This window comes from Manacus vitellinus, unplaced genomic scaffold (assembly GCF_001715985.3).
Source record: "Manacus vitellinus isolate BGI_N305 unplaced genomic scaffold, ASM171598v3 scaffold_103_pilon, whole genome shotgun sequence".
Taxonomy (NCBI): domain Eukaryota; kingdom Metazoa; phylum Chordata; class Aves; order Passeriformes; family Pipridae; genus Manacus; species Manacus vitellinus.
In genome coordinates this window covers 96937-113078 of record NW_021938814.1, presented here as the reverse complement: position 1 = coordinate 113078, position 16142 = coordinate 96937, and the positions used below count along the sequence as shown (strand labels likewise).

General features: G+C 47.4%; 2 protein-coding genes across 2 annotated transcripts in view; both read left to right on the top strand.

Moving 5' to 3' along the window:
• L2HGDH (L-2-hydroxyglutarate dehydrogenase) overlaps nt 1-4811 on the top strand; it is a 14428-nt gene extending 9617 nt beyond the window's left edge. The window contains exons 9-10 of the mRNA XM_018088397.2: nt 853-984; nt 2584-4811. Coding sequence (XP_017943886.1) covers nt 853-984; nt 2584-2779 — 328 coding nt within the window. The 3' untranslated portion in view covers nt 2780-4811. The remainder of the gene's footprint in view (nt 1-852; nt 985-2583) is intronic.
• A 2361-nt stretch (nt 4812-7172) lies between these two features.
• SOS2 (SOS Ras/Rho guanine nucleotide exchange factor 2) overlaps nt 7173-16142 on the top strand; it is a 39393-nt gene continuing 30423 nt past the window's right edge. The window contains exon 1 of the mRNA XM_029963575.1: nt 7173-7322. Coding sequence (XP_029819435.1) covers nt 7173-7322 — 150 coding nt within the window. The remainder of the gene's footprint in view (nt 7323-16142) is intronic.

Here is a 16142-nt window from a genome sequence, read left to right as displayed (position 1 = left end):
TGGCAGGGGGTGGAATGAGCTGGGCTTTAAGGTCCCTTCCAACCCAAACCATTCTGGGATTCTGTGTCTATAGGAATGCTTATTACCAAGTGCTCAATTTTGGAAATTAGACTTGAAAAACAATATGAAAATATTATGGAGGATCCAAGGAAAGGCTGAAAAACAGGTCAGGGCACTGGAAAAGAGCTTTCTGTCAAACAGCTCAGTTTAATTCAGTTTATTCAGTAAATAGTTGAAAGCACCTTCATCACTGCCTATGGATTTTTATAGGGGAAGACTTGAGGAAAGCAGAGCGAGCAAACAAGGTTTGCAAAGGCACAGCAAGATTCAGTGACTGAAAGCTGAGGGGTTTAGGAGTTGGATGAACTTTTCAGGATGATTGTGGGGAAAAAGTCCCAAGTGCCATGTCTGTCTTCCCTTGGCATTTGACTGGACCAGAGAAAAATGCTGGATGTAGGAAGGAATCATGGAATCACAGAATGGTTTGGAAGGGACCTTAAAGCTCATCTCATTCCACCCCCTGCCATGGGCAGGGACACCTTCCACTATCTCAGGTTGCTCCAAGCTCCATCCAACCTGGCTGCGAACATTTCCAGGACTGGAGTTCAGGGTTAATTCCCAGAGAATGTAAATGCAATGCTCCATCCCTGTAAAAAAAGATTTATTGGAGCAGGGAAGGGCAAACATATGTTCCTCAAATAGAAAGCATATGGGATCCCCGATGCTGGGAATGGGAATTCCTGCCATGCAGTTGCATTTTCTGCCTTCTTTGACAGCTTTAGTTGGACCTGGCTGCATTTTGGTGGGAGATTTGTTTTTGCTGCAGTGATTTATTTTTTTCCCTCCCTGCAGTGGGCTGTGGAAGCTGGTGCTCAGGAACGTGTCCTACGGCGTGGGGGAGATGTACAGAGCCTGTTCCCTCAGTGCTCAGGTGAAGCAGCTCCAGAGGTTCATCCCTGAGGTCACCACCAATGACGTGCTCAGGTAAAGGAAGCTTCTCCTGTCAGGAACACCCGGGGGCTTTGTTGAAAATCTTGTTTTAAAAGGGGCAAACATGGCATGGGCTCTCTCTCTTCCTGCACCAAAATATGTTACCGAAGCTCAGAGCTGCCTCCAGCTCTGGGATTCCAGCACAGGAAGGACATGGAGCTGTTGGAGTGAGTCCAGAGGAGGCACCAAGATGATCAGAGGGATGAATCACCTCTGCTATGAGAAGGGCTGGGACAATTGGGATTGTTCAGCCTGGAGAAGAGAAGCTTCGGGGTGACCTAATTGTGGCCTTCCAGGACCTGAAGGAGCTGACAAAAAAAATGGAGACTGTGGACAAGGGATGGAGGGACAGAACAAGAGGGAATGGCTTCCCACTGCCAGAGGGCAGGGATAGATGGGATACTGAGAAGAAATTCTTGGCTTTGAGGGTGGGAAGGCCCTGGCACAGGTTGCCCAGAGAAGCTGTGGCTGCCCCTGGATCCCTGGAAGTGTCCAAGGCCAGGTTGGACAGGGCTTGGAGCAACCTGGGCTAGTGGAAGGTGTCCCTGCCCATGGCAGGGGGTGGAATGAGCTGAGCTTTAATGTCCCTTGCAACCCAAACCATTCTGTGACACTTTGTACAGGAAAATCCTCTATATGGTATTTGCTTGTGTACAGGCAGGTTTGATGAACAGTTATGTGACTTTCTACACTCTCCAGAGCCTGAAATGAACTCCTGTGACATTCCCTACAAAGAAAAGGCCTCTTTATCCTAGTGACACATTCAGTAGCCTGAACGTAATGTGAGTTCACAAAGGAAGCAAAACATGAAATTCAGAGGGGAAACCAGACTGTGAGTTGCTGCTGAGTGAATAGTGACTTAGTTTAATCATCTCAATAAAATTGTGTTTGGTTTCTTGCTGTGTGGAGAGAGAAACTAATTTAGAGGAGTTCAGAAATGCCAAAGGGACTGAAGAGGCTCGTGAGGAAAGAGGAGGCATTTGAGTACATGGAGGAGGGTTTAACTGTCCAAACATTTGCAGGGAGAAAATACAGAATAAGAAAAGGCCAGCCATGGTGAGAAGGAGTTACCCAGGTCTGGCAGCTCACCAGAGGCATGAAATTCATGTCTGATGAGGTTTGGTGTTTCAAAACAAAGGGTTTCCTTCTTGGAAGGACAGGGCATGTTTGTGGCGGTGTGGGAGAGTAACTTCTCAACCAGGAAGGACAGAGAAGATCCTCTGCTTGGCTGCCTGCCCTTGTTCTGTGGCAGTGATTTCTTGCTGGAAAGGGTGGTCAGGCATTGGAAGGGGCTGCCCAGGGAGGTTTGGAGTCCCCATCCCTGGAGGTGTCCAAGGAATGACTGGACGCGGCACTCAGTGCTCTGGGCTGGTGGGGATCGGCCACAGGTTGGACCGGATGGTCTGGGAGGGCTTTTCCAACCTCAGCGATCCCATGACTGTGAGACATCCCCTGCTCTGCCTCACGAGTGTTCAAGCTCCCCTAAAAGGCTTTGACTCCACACTCTGCCTTCCTCCCTGTCCCCCTTCCCAAGGGAATTGATCTCCACCAGCAGCAGGAAAACGTCTCCTGAGCTCCTCCTTGGTTTTGCAGGGGCCCCTCCGGAGTGAGAGCTCAGGCGCTGGACAGCGACGGGAATCTGGTGGATGACTTTGTGTTCGATGGAGGCACCGGGGCCCTCGGGAGCAGGGTCCTCCACGTCAGGAACGCCCCTTCCCCCGCTGCCACCTCCTCCCTCGCCATCGCCGGCATGATCGCCTACGAAGCCAAGAGGCGCTTTGAGCTGTGAGGGGTTGGAAGCCGTGGGGAGGTTTCCCTCTGGAATGTGGGACTGACTGAACTCTCCCTCTGGAATGTGGGACTGACTGAACTTCTCAAGGGCACGGATCAAACAGGAGATGTGGTGCTTTCCAGACCAGCACTTGGAATGTTCTCCTTTGCCCACGACTTCTCGGCGTCGTGGATTAAGGAGCTGTGGTGCCTGGTGAGGTCCAGCCACCTGCAAGGGGGGCTTGTCCAGCTGAGGAACCAGCACAACGTGAGGGTCTCCAACCACAGGTGGAGCAGGAAGAGCCTCTGTGGTGGGATTATCCATATCATTCCCGTGCCTCTGGTTGGAACGTTGCCTCCTCTGAGAACTGGTGGGTCTGAAAAAGCACAGGCACGGGGTGGTTCTCTGGGTGATTTCTCTCTGATTCCGTTTAAATTGGAGCCCACAGCCCTCTAGATTACATGAAAGTAATGGAATAGAAGGATAAGCCCTGCTTAAGGGTCCTACTGATATGGAATTAAGGGTTTTATCAGAGATTGAAAACAATGTTCAGAGCCTTTGACGTGAATGTAGAGTATTTCACAGAAAAATAAGCTTAGCAAGGATTACCAAACCCAAGTCCATTTAGATGTGCAATTCAGATACGCTGTCTGATCACTGCCTCTATTTGTTATAGAGCTGAAAATGGAAATATGGACATAAACAGTCATTTTTCATTTAATTTACAGCTGGGAATCAGCACTGATCAGAAACTATTTCAGTGGGTTTGTTGTTTTTTTTTTACCTTTGAATACTGGTAATGCAACAGGAGCTGGTCTTAGTGCAGGCTGTTGAGCAATCCAGAGGAAATGGTCTTTGCAAAAGCAAATGTGAAGGGAGGGAAGCTCCAGAAACCTGCCTTAATTGAGTCACGTTGTTTCCCTGGGAGCCCAAACAGGGGTGAGTCAGGGAGGCTTCCCATTTCCCACAGGGCTGGCACAGGGGGAGCTCAGACAGTGCTGGTGTCTCTTCTGAACTCTGTTGATACTCAGCTTTTATCAGAGATACACCTGGAAGAGTCTGGGGAGAGAGAGATGTCGAATAATCTTGGTCCTGAGCTGAGTTATCTCGGTGTGCTCTGCAGAGTTGCTATAAACCAGAATTTTATGGCCTCAGGGACAAAGTGCTTGCTGATACTTGTAAAGCAGAAGTTCACAGGATGTTGGCTAACACAGATCATTGTGGGCAGTTTGCACCAGGCAAGTTGACACACATTTTTCATGAAAAAGTGATTTTCTGAACTCCTCTGTGCATGAAGTGTGGGTTAGCACAGGAGGGCAGGTGTGTGGCTGATGTTTTACTGTGCAGAGCTGAGACACTTCTGAGGGGAAAAAAGGGCTTAACCTGCCTTTTTTTTTTCTTAATTTTTTCTCCTGGTGACACCTGCTTTACCAGAAAAGTGACTCCTGGAAATTCAAACCCCCTCAAAGCAAAGCTTTGCTCGCTCTTCCGAGCCCCAAATACCAGGAGGCAGAGATTCAGTTATTCCAGATGCTCCAGTGCCACAGGGATGTGTAAAACTCCTCACTGTGGAACAATCCTCTCTTCCCTCCCTGCCAGAAGTGTTGCCTCTCAACAGTAAATCCTACAAAAGGGTTGCAAAACCAACTTCCTCCCACACGAGGTGTGGCCCTGACATGTATTAACAGAATAAGGAACATTAAAATGTAAAGCAGACAGAGACCAGGGGGAATCTTAAGTCAGCACATTTCCCTGTGTTTCTTTCCTCTCAGGTGATGGTTATTTTGGGGAAAAGTTTAATTGAAACTTAAATTACGAATCTTGATGTAGCATTCTGTGGAATATAAATATTTTTAGAGATAAAGGTTATAAACTGTCGTTAAAAAAAATGACTTCAGAGATTATAATAATGGGGTTGCAGACATGAATCTTGTTGCCCATGAAGCGTGAAAATGTATTAATTTATTTTCCAAATGGGTCTAATTAATTTTGATGACTTTATAAATGTGCCTTTTTCTATTATGATTAAAATAGTGTGGGTTTTTTTTTTTAAATTGCTGTAAAATCCATGTGTTTCTCCTGACTCAGAGAAAAGTTTCACTGGTATTTGCTAATTCTCCCCTGAATTAGGCAGGATATTGCTCTATATAACAGGAATTACTTTATTTAGGAGGGGGACACATGACCAAACTTGTCTTCCTAAATTATCTTATCTGTGCTTCTCACACCTCACAGCTTTTCCTCACTAGACAGAACTGGTCTTGAGGCTGATCTGGGCCTGTCATGGCACGTGGGATGGGAATTCCTGACATTCTGAATAAATGTGTGGACAAACTCAGTTTGTTCCCCAGAATTGTCATAGAATCACGGAATCCCAGACTGGTTTGGGGTTGGAAGGGGCCTTAAAGTCCATCCAGTCCCACCCCCTGCCATGGGCAGGGACACCTTCCACCAGCCCAGGTTGCTCCAAGCCCCATCCAACCTGGCCTTGGACACCTCCAGGGATCCAGGGGCAGCCACAGCTTCTCTGGGCAACCTGTGCCAGGGCCTCCCCACCCTCACAGCCAGGAATTCCTTCCCTGTCTAAACCACTGACTCTGGGAAGAGTTTGCGGTCCCAGATCCATGGAACTGCAGGTCCGTGGATCACACCACAATTATCCTGAGGTCACACTTGGAAATACCTTTTTCTTCTTCCTCACAGTTTGAGGATCAAGTGTCTTCCCCCAGAAATAAGTGTTTTGTTGGGAACCTCCCAGGCTGCTCTGGTGGGGCAGGAAAGTTGAGCCACAGAGTACAAGGAGTTGTCGCTGCCTCTGGAAGTGCCGGGCTCCTCCAGGAAATCTGTCACAGAGAAGGATCTCACTGGCAGAGAGGCACTTTTTTTCCCCTGATTTAATTTATCCACTCCTTTTGTAGACCAGTCTTAAAATGGGAAGTAGGGGGCAGATAAGGTGTGAGATTTGGATATGATGCTGTTGGGAGGGAAATGAGGGGAAGTTTGGCTGGAGTTGGGTGGTCAGTGGGTTGAGGGAACAGTGACAGTGGCATTCTCCGGGGTTGGGAAGAAAACTGCCTCCAGGTAAGGATGGAAACAGTCTCCAAGTAGGGAGGAATACAGCTTCCAGGCAGGGAAACAATCTGCAAGTAGGGATGGAAACAGCCTCCAGGTCGGGAGAAAAACAGTCTACCTGTAGGGATGGAAACAGCCTTCAGGTAGGGAGGAATACAGTCTACAGGTAGGGAAAGAAACTGTCTCCAGGTAGGCAGATAACCTCCAAGTAGGGAGGGAAACAGCCTCTGGGCAGGGAGAAGAACAGCCTCCAGGTAGGGGAACAGCCTCCATGTAGGGAAACAGCCTCCAGGTAGGGAGGGAAACTGCCTCCGGGTGGGAAGCAACACAGCCTCCAGGCAGGGGAGAAAGCTGCCCCCGAGTAAGGATGGAAACAGCCTCCAGGTAGGGAGGAAAACTACCTCCAGGTAGGGAAATAACCTCCAAGCAGGGAGGGAAACAGCGTTCATGTAGGGAGAAGTACAGCCTCCACATAGGGATGGACACTGCCTCCAGATAGGGAGAGGCACATCCACCAGGTAGGGAGGAAAACAGCCTCCAGCAGGGAGAGGAACTGCCTTCAGGTAGGGATGGAAACTGCCCCTGGGTAGGGAGAACAGCACCCACGTAGGGAGGAAAACTGCCCCCAAGTAAGGATGGAAACAGCGTCCAGGTGGGGAAATAACCTCCAAGCAGGGAGGGAAACAGCCTTCAGGTAAGGATGGAAACAAGCTCCAAGGCAGAGGCACAGCCTCCAGGTAGGACTGGAAACAGCCTCCAGGAAGGGAGAGAAACTGCCTCCAGGAAGGGAAATAACTTCTAAGCGGGGATGGAAACAGCCTCCAAGCAGGGAGGAAAACAGTCCCCAGGCACGGCGGGAAACAGCCTCCAGGTGGGGAGAAACACCACAGGGAGCCTCCGGGTCGGGATGGCAACCACACTGACGTGGGGCTGGAAACAGCCTCCAGGCGGGGATCCACCTTCCAGCCGGGGGCATCCATCCATTCCAGCCGGATCCATCTCTTCAGCCGGGATCCACCTTTCCAGCCGGGGATCCACTCTTCCAGGCGGGATCCACCTTCCAGCGGGAGACGCACCTTCCAGCCGGGTAGCGATCCCCGCGGGCCGGGAACACCCCTCAGCCCGGAGCGGCCGTGGCCCCGCTCCCGCGGCGCCCCGCGGGGGCGCTCGCGGGCTCACGTCGCGGCCGCAGGCTGGCGGCGGCACGGTGCCGCAGCGAGCGGGGCCCGGCCCCGCCCGACCGTCCCGCCCGAGCCCGTCCCTGTCCCCGGGGGGCCCTGTCCCCGGCGCCTGATCCCCGGCCCGCGGCCCCGCACGACCCGAGGCCCCCGCGCCGGCCATGGCGGCGCGGCGGCGGAGTGAGCAGCGGACGCGCCCGGCGCGGCGGGCCCCGATGCGAGCAAGCGCCGCCATGTGCAGCCGCCGCGCAGCCCACGGTTCCTGGGGCGAGGGAGAACGGCCCGATGGGCGGCTCTTCGTGCCGCCCTGCGCAAGGCTCAGTCCGCGTCGGGGAGGGAGGCGCAGCGCCGGCCACCTGCGCCTTCCGGGGGCGCTGGGAAGGAGAGGGGCCCTCCCGGAGTTATCCCCCCCGGCCTCCCGCCGGCTTTCCGTTCGGGCGCTCCCGGTGTCCCCGGAGCTGCCCCGTGTGCGGATTGCTTGGCGGTGCAGGACCCGGCGGGCGCTGCTTCGCCTTCCCTTGATTAAAGTTCGCTCCCTGCCTTAACCGGGGCTCGCGCGGGGAGGGCGAGATCGTGGAAGGGCAGTCCTGGAATCCTGGAATTCCAGAGTGGTCCGGGTGGGAAGGGACCTGGAAGCCCCTCTCCCTGCCATGGGCAGGGACACCCTCCGCTAGACCGGGTTGCTCCAACCTGTCCTTGGACGCTTCAGGGATGGGGCAGCCAAGGCTTCTCTGGGCAGCCTGGTAACACTGCTGATGTGCAGTGGGATGGCATCCTGCATCCCTTTCCCCCAGGCGGCTTTTCCAGGCTCTTTCCTGAACCTCATTCCCTCGCTGAGCACCCACCCGAAGGTGCTTCTGACACTCGGGTAACACCCGGGAGATCTCCGGGCTGCCCTGCAGGGTGAAGCCACCCTGTGCTTCCTGACACATCTTCCCGCTCCATGAACGAGATAAACCGTGCTGGAAACCTCACAGCAGATAAATTTATCCTTTTAGGATGTGTTCTGCATGGCAGGGAAGCCCCCAGCCCACCCCGCTTTGGAAGGACACCCCCAGCAGTGGAGGGAGTGGTTAAACTGGTGTTGGTGGGAGCGATGTCCTGCTGTGTGTCATTTCCAAAGGTTGGGGGTTATTCCACAGTTCGTAGTTACCAGCTGATCTGGATCTCTGCTGCTGGGCAGGACTGGGATACAGGTCCTGCAGGCACTCATGAGTGGTTTCTCTCCTTTTTTTCCCAAGAATAGATATACTGATGCTGTGGGGCAACGATTCCCTTTGATTTTTTTTCAATAGAATAGAAGATTTGCATTTGTTCTGTCACTTGTGTTACAAGGCAGCTAAGTAGTCTTCTGGCTGGCAGAGAAACCCCTGATTGCCTGGCTGGAGAATCCTGGATTTTCTGCTCTTTATTCCTAAATCTCCTCCTTGTAGTAGCTGCTTTCCAGTGTCTTAGAGAATTCCACACTGTTCTTTTCCTAGCCTCTTGAATCTAACCTGAAACAGCACCTTGACACCAACCAGCATCCTCCCAGACGTGGTTTCTTTAAAATTTAAAGGTGTTTTCATCATCCTAAAATACAAATAGTGTCAAAATTGGTGGATTAATGCTGCTCTTACCCATTCTTTCTGTTTGTGCATTTGGTTTTGGTGGAAAGAGCAGGAATTTCAACTTTCCAAAATAAGAGTTGTGATACCAGTGGCTGCTTGTAAAAATGTGTAGTTGCTTATATCCTGGGGTTTTTTTTCCCTGGGGAAAGTTCCCTGTCTGCAGGACCCACCCTGGAGCATGAAGCAATGGGACTTTAATGTGCATTTCTTGTGTGAACACACAGTATCAGTGAGTCAACCCAAAATTGTATCACTGTCAGCTCCTGCAGGCAGGGAGACACTGGCAGTTTGAATACATTCTTTAAAAGATAGTCTTTAAAATAAACACTGGAGTGTTACTGGAGTAAACCAGAATATTTTAGTAAATTTATGGGTTGTTTTGTTTACAAAAGCTTTACTTTTTCACTGGATAGTGAGATTATCCAAGATAACTATTCAGTTATTTCTAGGAGAGTGTGGCACTGAATCCCAAGTGTGAGAGCATCAGTTTTTGTGTTAAGTACAGAATTTATTAAACATCACCACCCCTGTTTTCAAATAGTTTGTAATTTTGTCCTGAAGAGGTTTAAAAATCCACTCATCCCAGATTACTTGTGATCTTTCCAAGCAGGTTGCTTTGAGATGAAAATTTTAAAGAAAATTTAGAAACTTTTTAGTCAAACACCTGGAGTAGGGGGTTGTTTTGAACTCCTAAGCTGGATTTTTAATGTCCTGGATGCTGTTTTCCATTCCTGGAAGCTTTTCCCTTTAATGAGCATTTCTTGAAGGAGAGAAGCTGGGAGCAGAAAAAAGAAGGAAAGGTTTGGGTTTTCCTTGTTCATGTTGGGGTGTGAGAAGTCTTTCATTCTAAAACACAGAAAGATATGGAGATGGATAATATAATATTTCCTTGCTGCTTGGATTTTAAGTCCAGAACATGCCTTGAAGAGCTCCAGTCTCTTTCATCATGATTTCAGCAAGTTTAAGGTCATTTCTTTCTATCAAACACTTTTAAACCCTCGCTTTAGTTTAATTCTACACAGTTGACCCTTAACACATGATGAATGGGGGAAAAATGGTAAAATACATCAGTTCTTACTTTAACATGTGAAAGAAAGGTGAGAATGTGTCTTTTAGAACAATATTTTGTATTCATTTAAGTGCCATACTCTTTAAAATTGGTGGTGCTGAATTCCACCTCCCAGTGTGAGTCTTTTTAGGTAGTAGAAAATGAAACTAAATAGCAAGACATCTTTAAATGAGATTTTATATATTTATATGCCCTAATACTTAGCACTGGCACCTGGGAATCTTGTAAGCTGAAAAATTCAAAGCAGTTTCACACATTGGCTCTGTTTTAGCTGAGATTTTGCCCTTGCTTTTAAAACACTTTATTTCCTTCTGCTGCTGTGCTGGAAATCTGAGTAGGGAGTGAGGATATTGAAACTCCTTACAAAAGTCCTGTCAAAGTTAGTGAATCAGAAGGAAACGATATTTTTTTGTGGTCACTGAGGTCTGGTGACTTGAACTGCTGTTACAGGGGTGCCCATGACAATCCTGTCTGAATTCCAGTGGTGCCAGCTGAGTGTGTAACTCCCAGGTCCCAGTTTCAATGTGCTGGCCATGCACTGCATAAAAAATTTGGGGGGAATTGTGGTTGACAAATTCATTAATACCAAACACCTTCCGTTGCTACCTGGAATAAACTATTCCAGTTACTTGGAAATTCAAAATAAAACAGAGTGATTCCATGGAGCTGGTGTGTGTGGTTTTGAAAATAGTGAGGAATGTGTTGTTGGATTTGTATGGATGGATTTTTTTCACCCTAAAATGTTCTTGGGCATCCTCTGCATGAATTTTACAAGGGCCTGAAGTGACAGGACACAGGGAATGGCTTCCCACTGACAGAGGGCAGGGTTAGGTGGGATATTGGGAAGGAATTCCTGGCTGGGAGGGTGGTGATGCCATGGCACAGGTTGCCCAGAGAAGCTGTGGCTGCCCCTGGATCCTTGGAAGTGTCCAAGGCCAGGTTGGATGGGGTTTGGAGCAACCTGGGAGAGTGGAAGGTGTCCCTGCCCATGGCAGGGGGTGGAATGAGCTGAGCTTTAAAGTCCTTTCCAACCCAATCCATCCTGGGATTCTGGGATTATCATTTGTGTTGGCTTTCACAAATCCGCTGGCAAATTAAAAACTTGTTTCTGTAAACAAGAGCTGTGTAATCAGTTGCTTTGCTCTTTGATTTTTCTAAATTAAGTTTACAAGCATCTCACAGGGATTCTTGTTTTGGGTTTTCTCCATTATCCACAAACAGAGACTGTCAAACATTTAATCCCCACGGCTCTGCAGGCACCACATGTCGGGATAATCCTGGCACTGGGCACTATTTGCATTTTCTAAAACAATTCCACCATTGCTCTGGACCACTCATCAGATTTCTAGAGCATGACTAAAGGGTTTATTCTTAGCAAATGTTGTGTGGAGAAATATAAAAGACTGTTTTGAGGCCTTTTTTTTTTTTTTTTTGAAGTTTACATTAGTTCAGTGCTTCTATATTTTAAAACATATTGGGAGTTAGTGTATGTGACTTGTGTGAGGTCCATGGCTGGGGTTGGCCAGCGTTGGGAGAAGTGCAGGAGTGCCCCACTTTATTCCCTGCATGTTTTCCATGGCAGATCAGGCTCCCTTTGGGTTAGAATTATTTAATGTATTACAGTGTCATTATAGGAGATTATTATTTAATGCATTCTAATTTCATTAGCATGTGTTATTATTTAATGCATTCTAATTCCAACAGGAAAGTTGCTTGTTAAGTAGTTTTAAATAGTTATATTTAGGTTTGAAATCTATTAGGTCATTTAGCTTCTAATAAATATGTTTATTTGAGCTCAGAAGTCTGGACCTTTATAGACTTGCAGTTGCCACAAACATGAATTGGAGTGGAAGGTGTCCCTGCCCATGGCAGGGCTTTGGAATGAGGTGGACTTTAAGGTCCTTTCCCACCAAACATTCCATGATTCTATGAATGCCTCAGCTTGGAACCAAAGAGAACTGGTCCTTTTACTTAAATCCCATTATTTTCATGCTTCCTTTTTTTTTTTTATTTTTTTTACACTGTTTACCTGAAGTTACTGACACTGGAATCTGCAGTTGGCAAATGGTGACAGGAGAGTTTTCCCAGCCACTGGCGTGAAATGAAGGTGGATTTTAGATGTGAGGTGTTCAATGGGAATGGTGTGATTTCATTTGGCAGCTTCAGCAGAAGAAACACTTCCTACCTGTGCTGGTAAAGTGGAACATGGAAATCAGTGTTTGGGTTGGCTTGGAGAACAGTCACAGGAATCAAAAACCACTGGAGCTGTGATTCACCTCATTGTAGGGCCTTTATGCCTCAGGATTGGGCTCCAATCCCAGTGTGTGCTTTTCCCATTTTCTCATCCCATTCCACCCGTGTCTTTCGGGGAACCCCCTGACCTCTGCCCCTGTGTGTCTCCCCTTCACCTCTCCTGCCCTCCCTGCTTTTTCACCCCTCTCTCTCTTTGCACAGCGTTATCTAATCTCTTCCAGAGGAGCAGTTGAGTCTCTGATTTGCTTTTACAATTCCCTCACGGATTCCCTTTGCCAGGCTCTCAGGGAGTGCTGTGCTCCCCTTCCTCCAGTCCAGCAGGTTGGTCACGTGGAAAACGTGGCTTTCCTGTCCCCATGGCCTCTGTTCTCCCCAATTTTTTATTGTCATTTCAGTGACCAGCTGGTTCACAAAGAAATTACTCTGAGGGTCTTCGCTGTCTCCAGGTTATAGGAATTCCTGGCTGGGAGGGTGGGCAGGCCCTGGCACAGGTTGCCCAGAGAAGCTGTGGCTGGCCCCTGATCCCTGGGTGTCCAAGGTCCAGTTGACAGCTTGGAGCAACCTGGGCTAGTGGAAGGTGTCCCTGCCCATGGCAGGGGGTGGAATGAGATGGGCTTTAAGGTCCCTTCCAGCCCAAACCATTCTGGGATTCAGATTCAAGGTCTGAATAATTCCATCTACCTGAGTGAGCCGTTCCTGGGAAGGGTGGGATGTAATAAGTGGGGAGAGGAAGCCCCTGGATGCTGAATTCAGAGCCCAGGGCAGTTCTCATCTCATCTCATTTGGGAGAATTAGGAGAATTTTGGGAGAATTATCAGCGTTGATTCAGGTGTGTGCACAGCCATCTCCAGGTGGTGTTTCCCTTCCCTGTCACAGGGCAGAGGCTGTGCCAGGCTCATTCAGGGTTTATCTCAGTTTAAACAAAGCATTTTATATGGCTGGATAAAATCCAAACACTTAAATTCCCATCAGTTTTTGAGATTAAAATGTATATATGGTTTGTTTACATGTAAACAGACAAACATTTTAGTTCCTGTGTATAAAAGGAAGCAACAATCAAGTGGAGAAAGGGGAGTTGGTGTTTATTTGGGTCATTATTAATATATTTTTTTCTGTCTCCACCAAGCAGGATCCCAGGAGATCTTAGGACAGTCTTTGATGCTGTTTCAGAGTCAGATTCCCTGCCTGCACCACCCATCATTCCTCCTTCAATTCACCCTCCCCTCAAATACAATATCCTAGAGGAAAAGTATAGTTAAATAGCTAAAGATAAAAATGTCAACTCTGTAATTTTTTTTTCTATTTGGGATTTCTCTTCAAGTATTTAAATATTTGTGGTTCTTCCTAAAGAATTATGCTTTGGGAATATCAATCAGTTGGGAATATAAACCTCCTTTTTCACTGAATAAGAGCATCAGAAACTTTTAAGTTAGTACATCTGGTTCCCTTCCTCTGGAGCATCATCCAGATGTGGGATTAAAAATGCCTTTGGAGCAGATGTTTTGTGTTTCTCATGGTCAGGGTTATCTTCAGGAGGGAAAAGATAAGAAAGAATAAAACCCCAGCCTAAGCACAGACATTTTAAATGAGAAACTTCTTGTTCTGAAATCTCAGGTAATTCTGGAATTCTGTTTTCTGAAAATGTACTTTTGAATGTGAGTAGAGAAATGGGATATTGCTGTCAAGTCTTTCAGGAATAGGAATCCATGTGTTTTTGATGATATATGCTGGGATTTTTCTGTTCTCAGGGTTTTTTTAATGAACCATCTCTTGCTTTGCTCTTGTGCTCACTGTGGCACAACTGGAGCTTTCTGGATGTGTTTTTACCATCAAAATACATGTATTCTGTAAAAATATGTATAATTATTATGGCCAAACTGCTGGTTTGTCCCATTAGTACAGGCTAAAAAGAAGGTTTTTTTCAGTTTTTACTCCTAATTTTGTTTTCCTCAGCTTTTTGTAATGTCAGATGCAACTCTTTGACCATTGCTTTTGTACTCTGGGGTTCTGGATTACCCCAAATGCAGCTATTAGTGACATTCAGACTTCACACCAGAATTCCTGCACTTCAAAATTAACCCTGCCAAAAAAAAAAAAAAATCAGTTTGTTTGTAGTTTTAATACTGTTTATCTCCATGAAAGGTTTTCATCCTCATCTTTTTCTGAACAGGATTATTAACATCTCACTGAGAAGGAATTTTGAGCTTGATTTCATTTCTGGAGAAGCTTTTGTGGCTTTTCATCAAACATACACGTGTTGGGGGGGTAGAAAAGTAGGGAGAAGTAGAGGAGAGGAGCAGGAGGAGCAGCAATTTAGGAATTCCCATCTAAAAAAAAAAATGTGTCCCCCAGAAAGGCCTTAAGGCCAAGTTTAAATGCCACGCTTGTACCTGTTATTTAATTTCCATTACTTGGAACAGCTCCCAGAGGAATAATCCCATGTGAATGACACTGTAGAAATTAGTCCTGCTAATCCTAATCTGCCTCTTTAATGACTCCAGACACTCCACTGTTTCAGAGATAAAATAGGTAAAAAATCTGGTGTCTGTGATACCTTCTGCTCAGTTCTTGCAGCACAGCTCTGGAACACCTTGTGGGGTTTTTAAAGGGTATTTTGACCCTTAAACAGTTACCAGAAAAACAATATTCAGCCCAGTGTACTTTGGTGTGTTTGTTCCATGCCACTTTATATAATTGTGCTCAGATATTTCAGTCTGAACCTGAAATCAGTGGATGTACCTTCCCTAAGGAACATGTCCTCAGTAATTCCTCCTTCTTTTTTTGAGTATATTCAGTGTTTATCAATCCCTCCTTGCTTTTCCAGTCCTTTTAGTCAGGATTAAGGGGAATACTGCAGAGAATAAGTGTTGCTTGATCCAGAGGCACCTGACTTGATCAGCCAGTGCACGGCTTTTATAAGTGTTTTTGTTTTGCTCTGACAAACAGTCAGATAAAACAAAAATATTTTATTTTTCTCATCACTTATGTCAGAATAACTTCTCTGGAAGCCAGGGAGTGCACAGGTACCTCAGGGACCTTCCAGGATGCTGCAGGCAGACTCATTTCAAATGGAAGCTGATTTTCTAGGTCCTCAGGGAAGAGTTGTCTCAACCAAAAAATGTTGGGCTTTGTTGTCAGTTTTGCTCCTTTTGAAGGAAAATTAACTCCATGATAGAGGGCCATGAAGATGATCAGAGGGATGGAACAGTTGGGAGGAAAGGCTGGGAAAGCTGGGGGTGTTCACATGGAGAAGAGAAGGCTCCAGGGAGAGCTGAGAGCCCCTTGCAGGGCCTAAAGGGGCTCCAGGAGAGCTGGAGAGAGACTGGGACAAGGGATGGAGGGACAGGACACAGGGAATGGCTTCCCACTGCCAGAGGGCAGGGAGAGATGGGATATTGGGAAGGAATTGTCTGTGAGGGTGGTGAGGCCCTGGCACAGGTTGCCCAGAGAAGCTGTGACTGCCCCATCCCTGGAAGTGTCCAAGACCAGGTTGGACAGGGCTTGGAGCAACCTGGGCTAGTGGAAGGGGATGGAATGATATTATCTTAAAGATCCCTTCCAACCCAAACCACTCTGGAATTCTGGGATTTGTGTTCCTTGTATGAGACTGAGATTCCCTGTCAGTGTTTGAGGAGGACTCTGTGCTCCTCTGCTGCCCCTCAGCCTTGCTGGATGTCCATGTGCTCCTGAGAAAGCTGAGGAGAACATGGCAGAAGCTGTTAAGTACAAATAAAGTCCTTTTCTTTGTGGCAGTGATGTCTGTGTGTACAGTGGGTGACTGGTGGGAGTAGAATGTGGTCTGATACAGGGAATGGGAGTTCCCACTCTGCTCCTGAGGGGGAAAAGTTTTCCCTTCCTCAACTTCTGACAGTTCCTGTTCTTGTCAGTCCTCTGGAGCATCTTTAAGCGTTCATTGTAGGGACATAAAATCCCATCTTATTCCCTTGCTAGCAATTGCTTTTTTTATAGTGGTGCTCTGTGAGAGATACGTGGAGGGACCTTAACTCAGCACTTCCTGGTTTTCCATTGTTTTGTGAATTAAACTCTCATGTTCAGGAAGAACATGAAATGCCCTGACCATTGTTGTAAAACTGGCATCTTAAGTAAGAGTTTTCCAGGAGTGGGTTTGGTTTTCTTGAGGATTCTTTCTTTCTTTCAGGATCTTGTATCCATGTCAGCTGGGAAACAGTTCTAGGAAG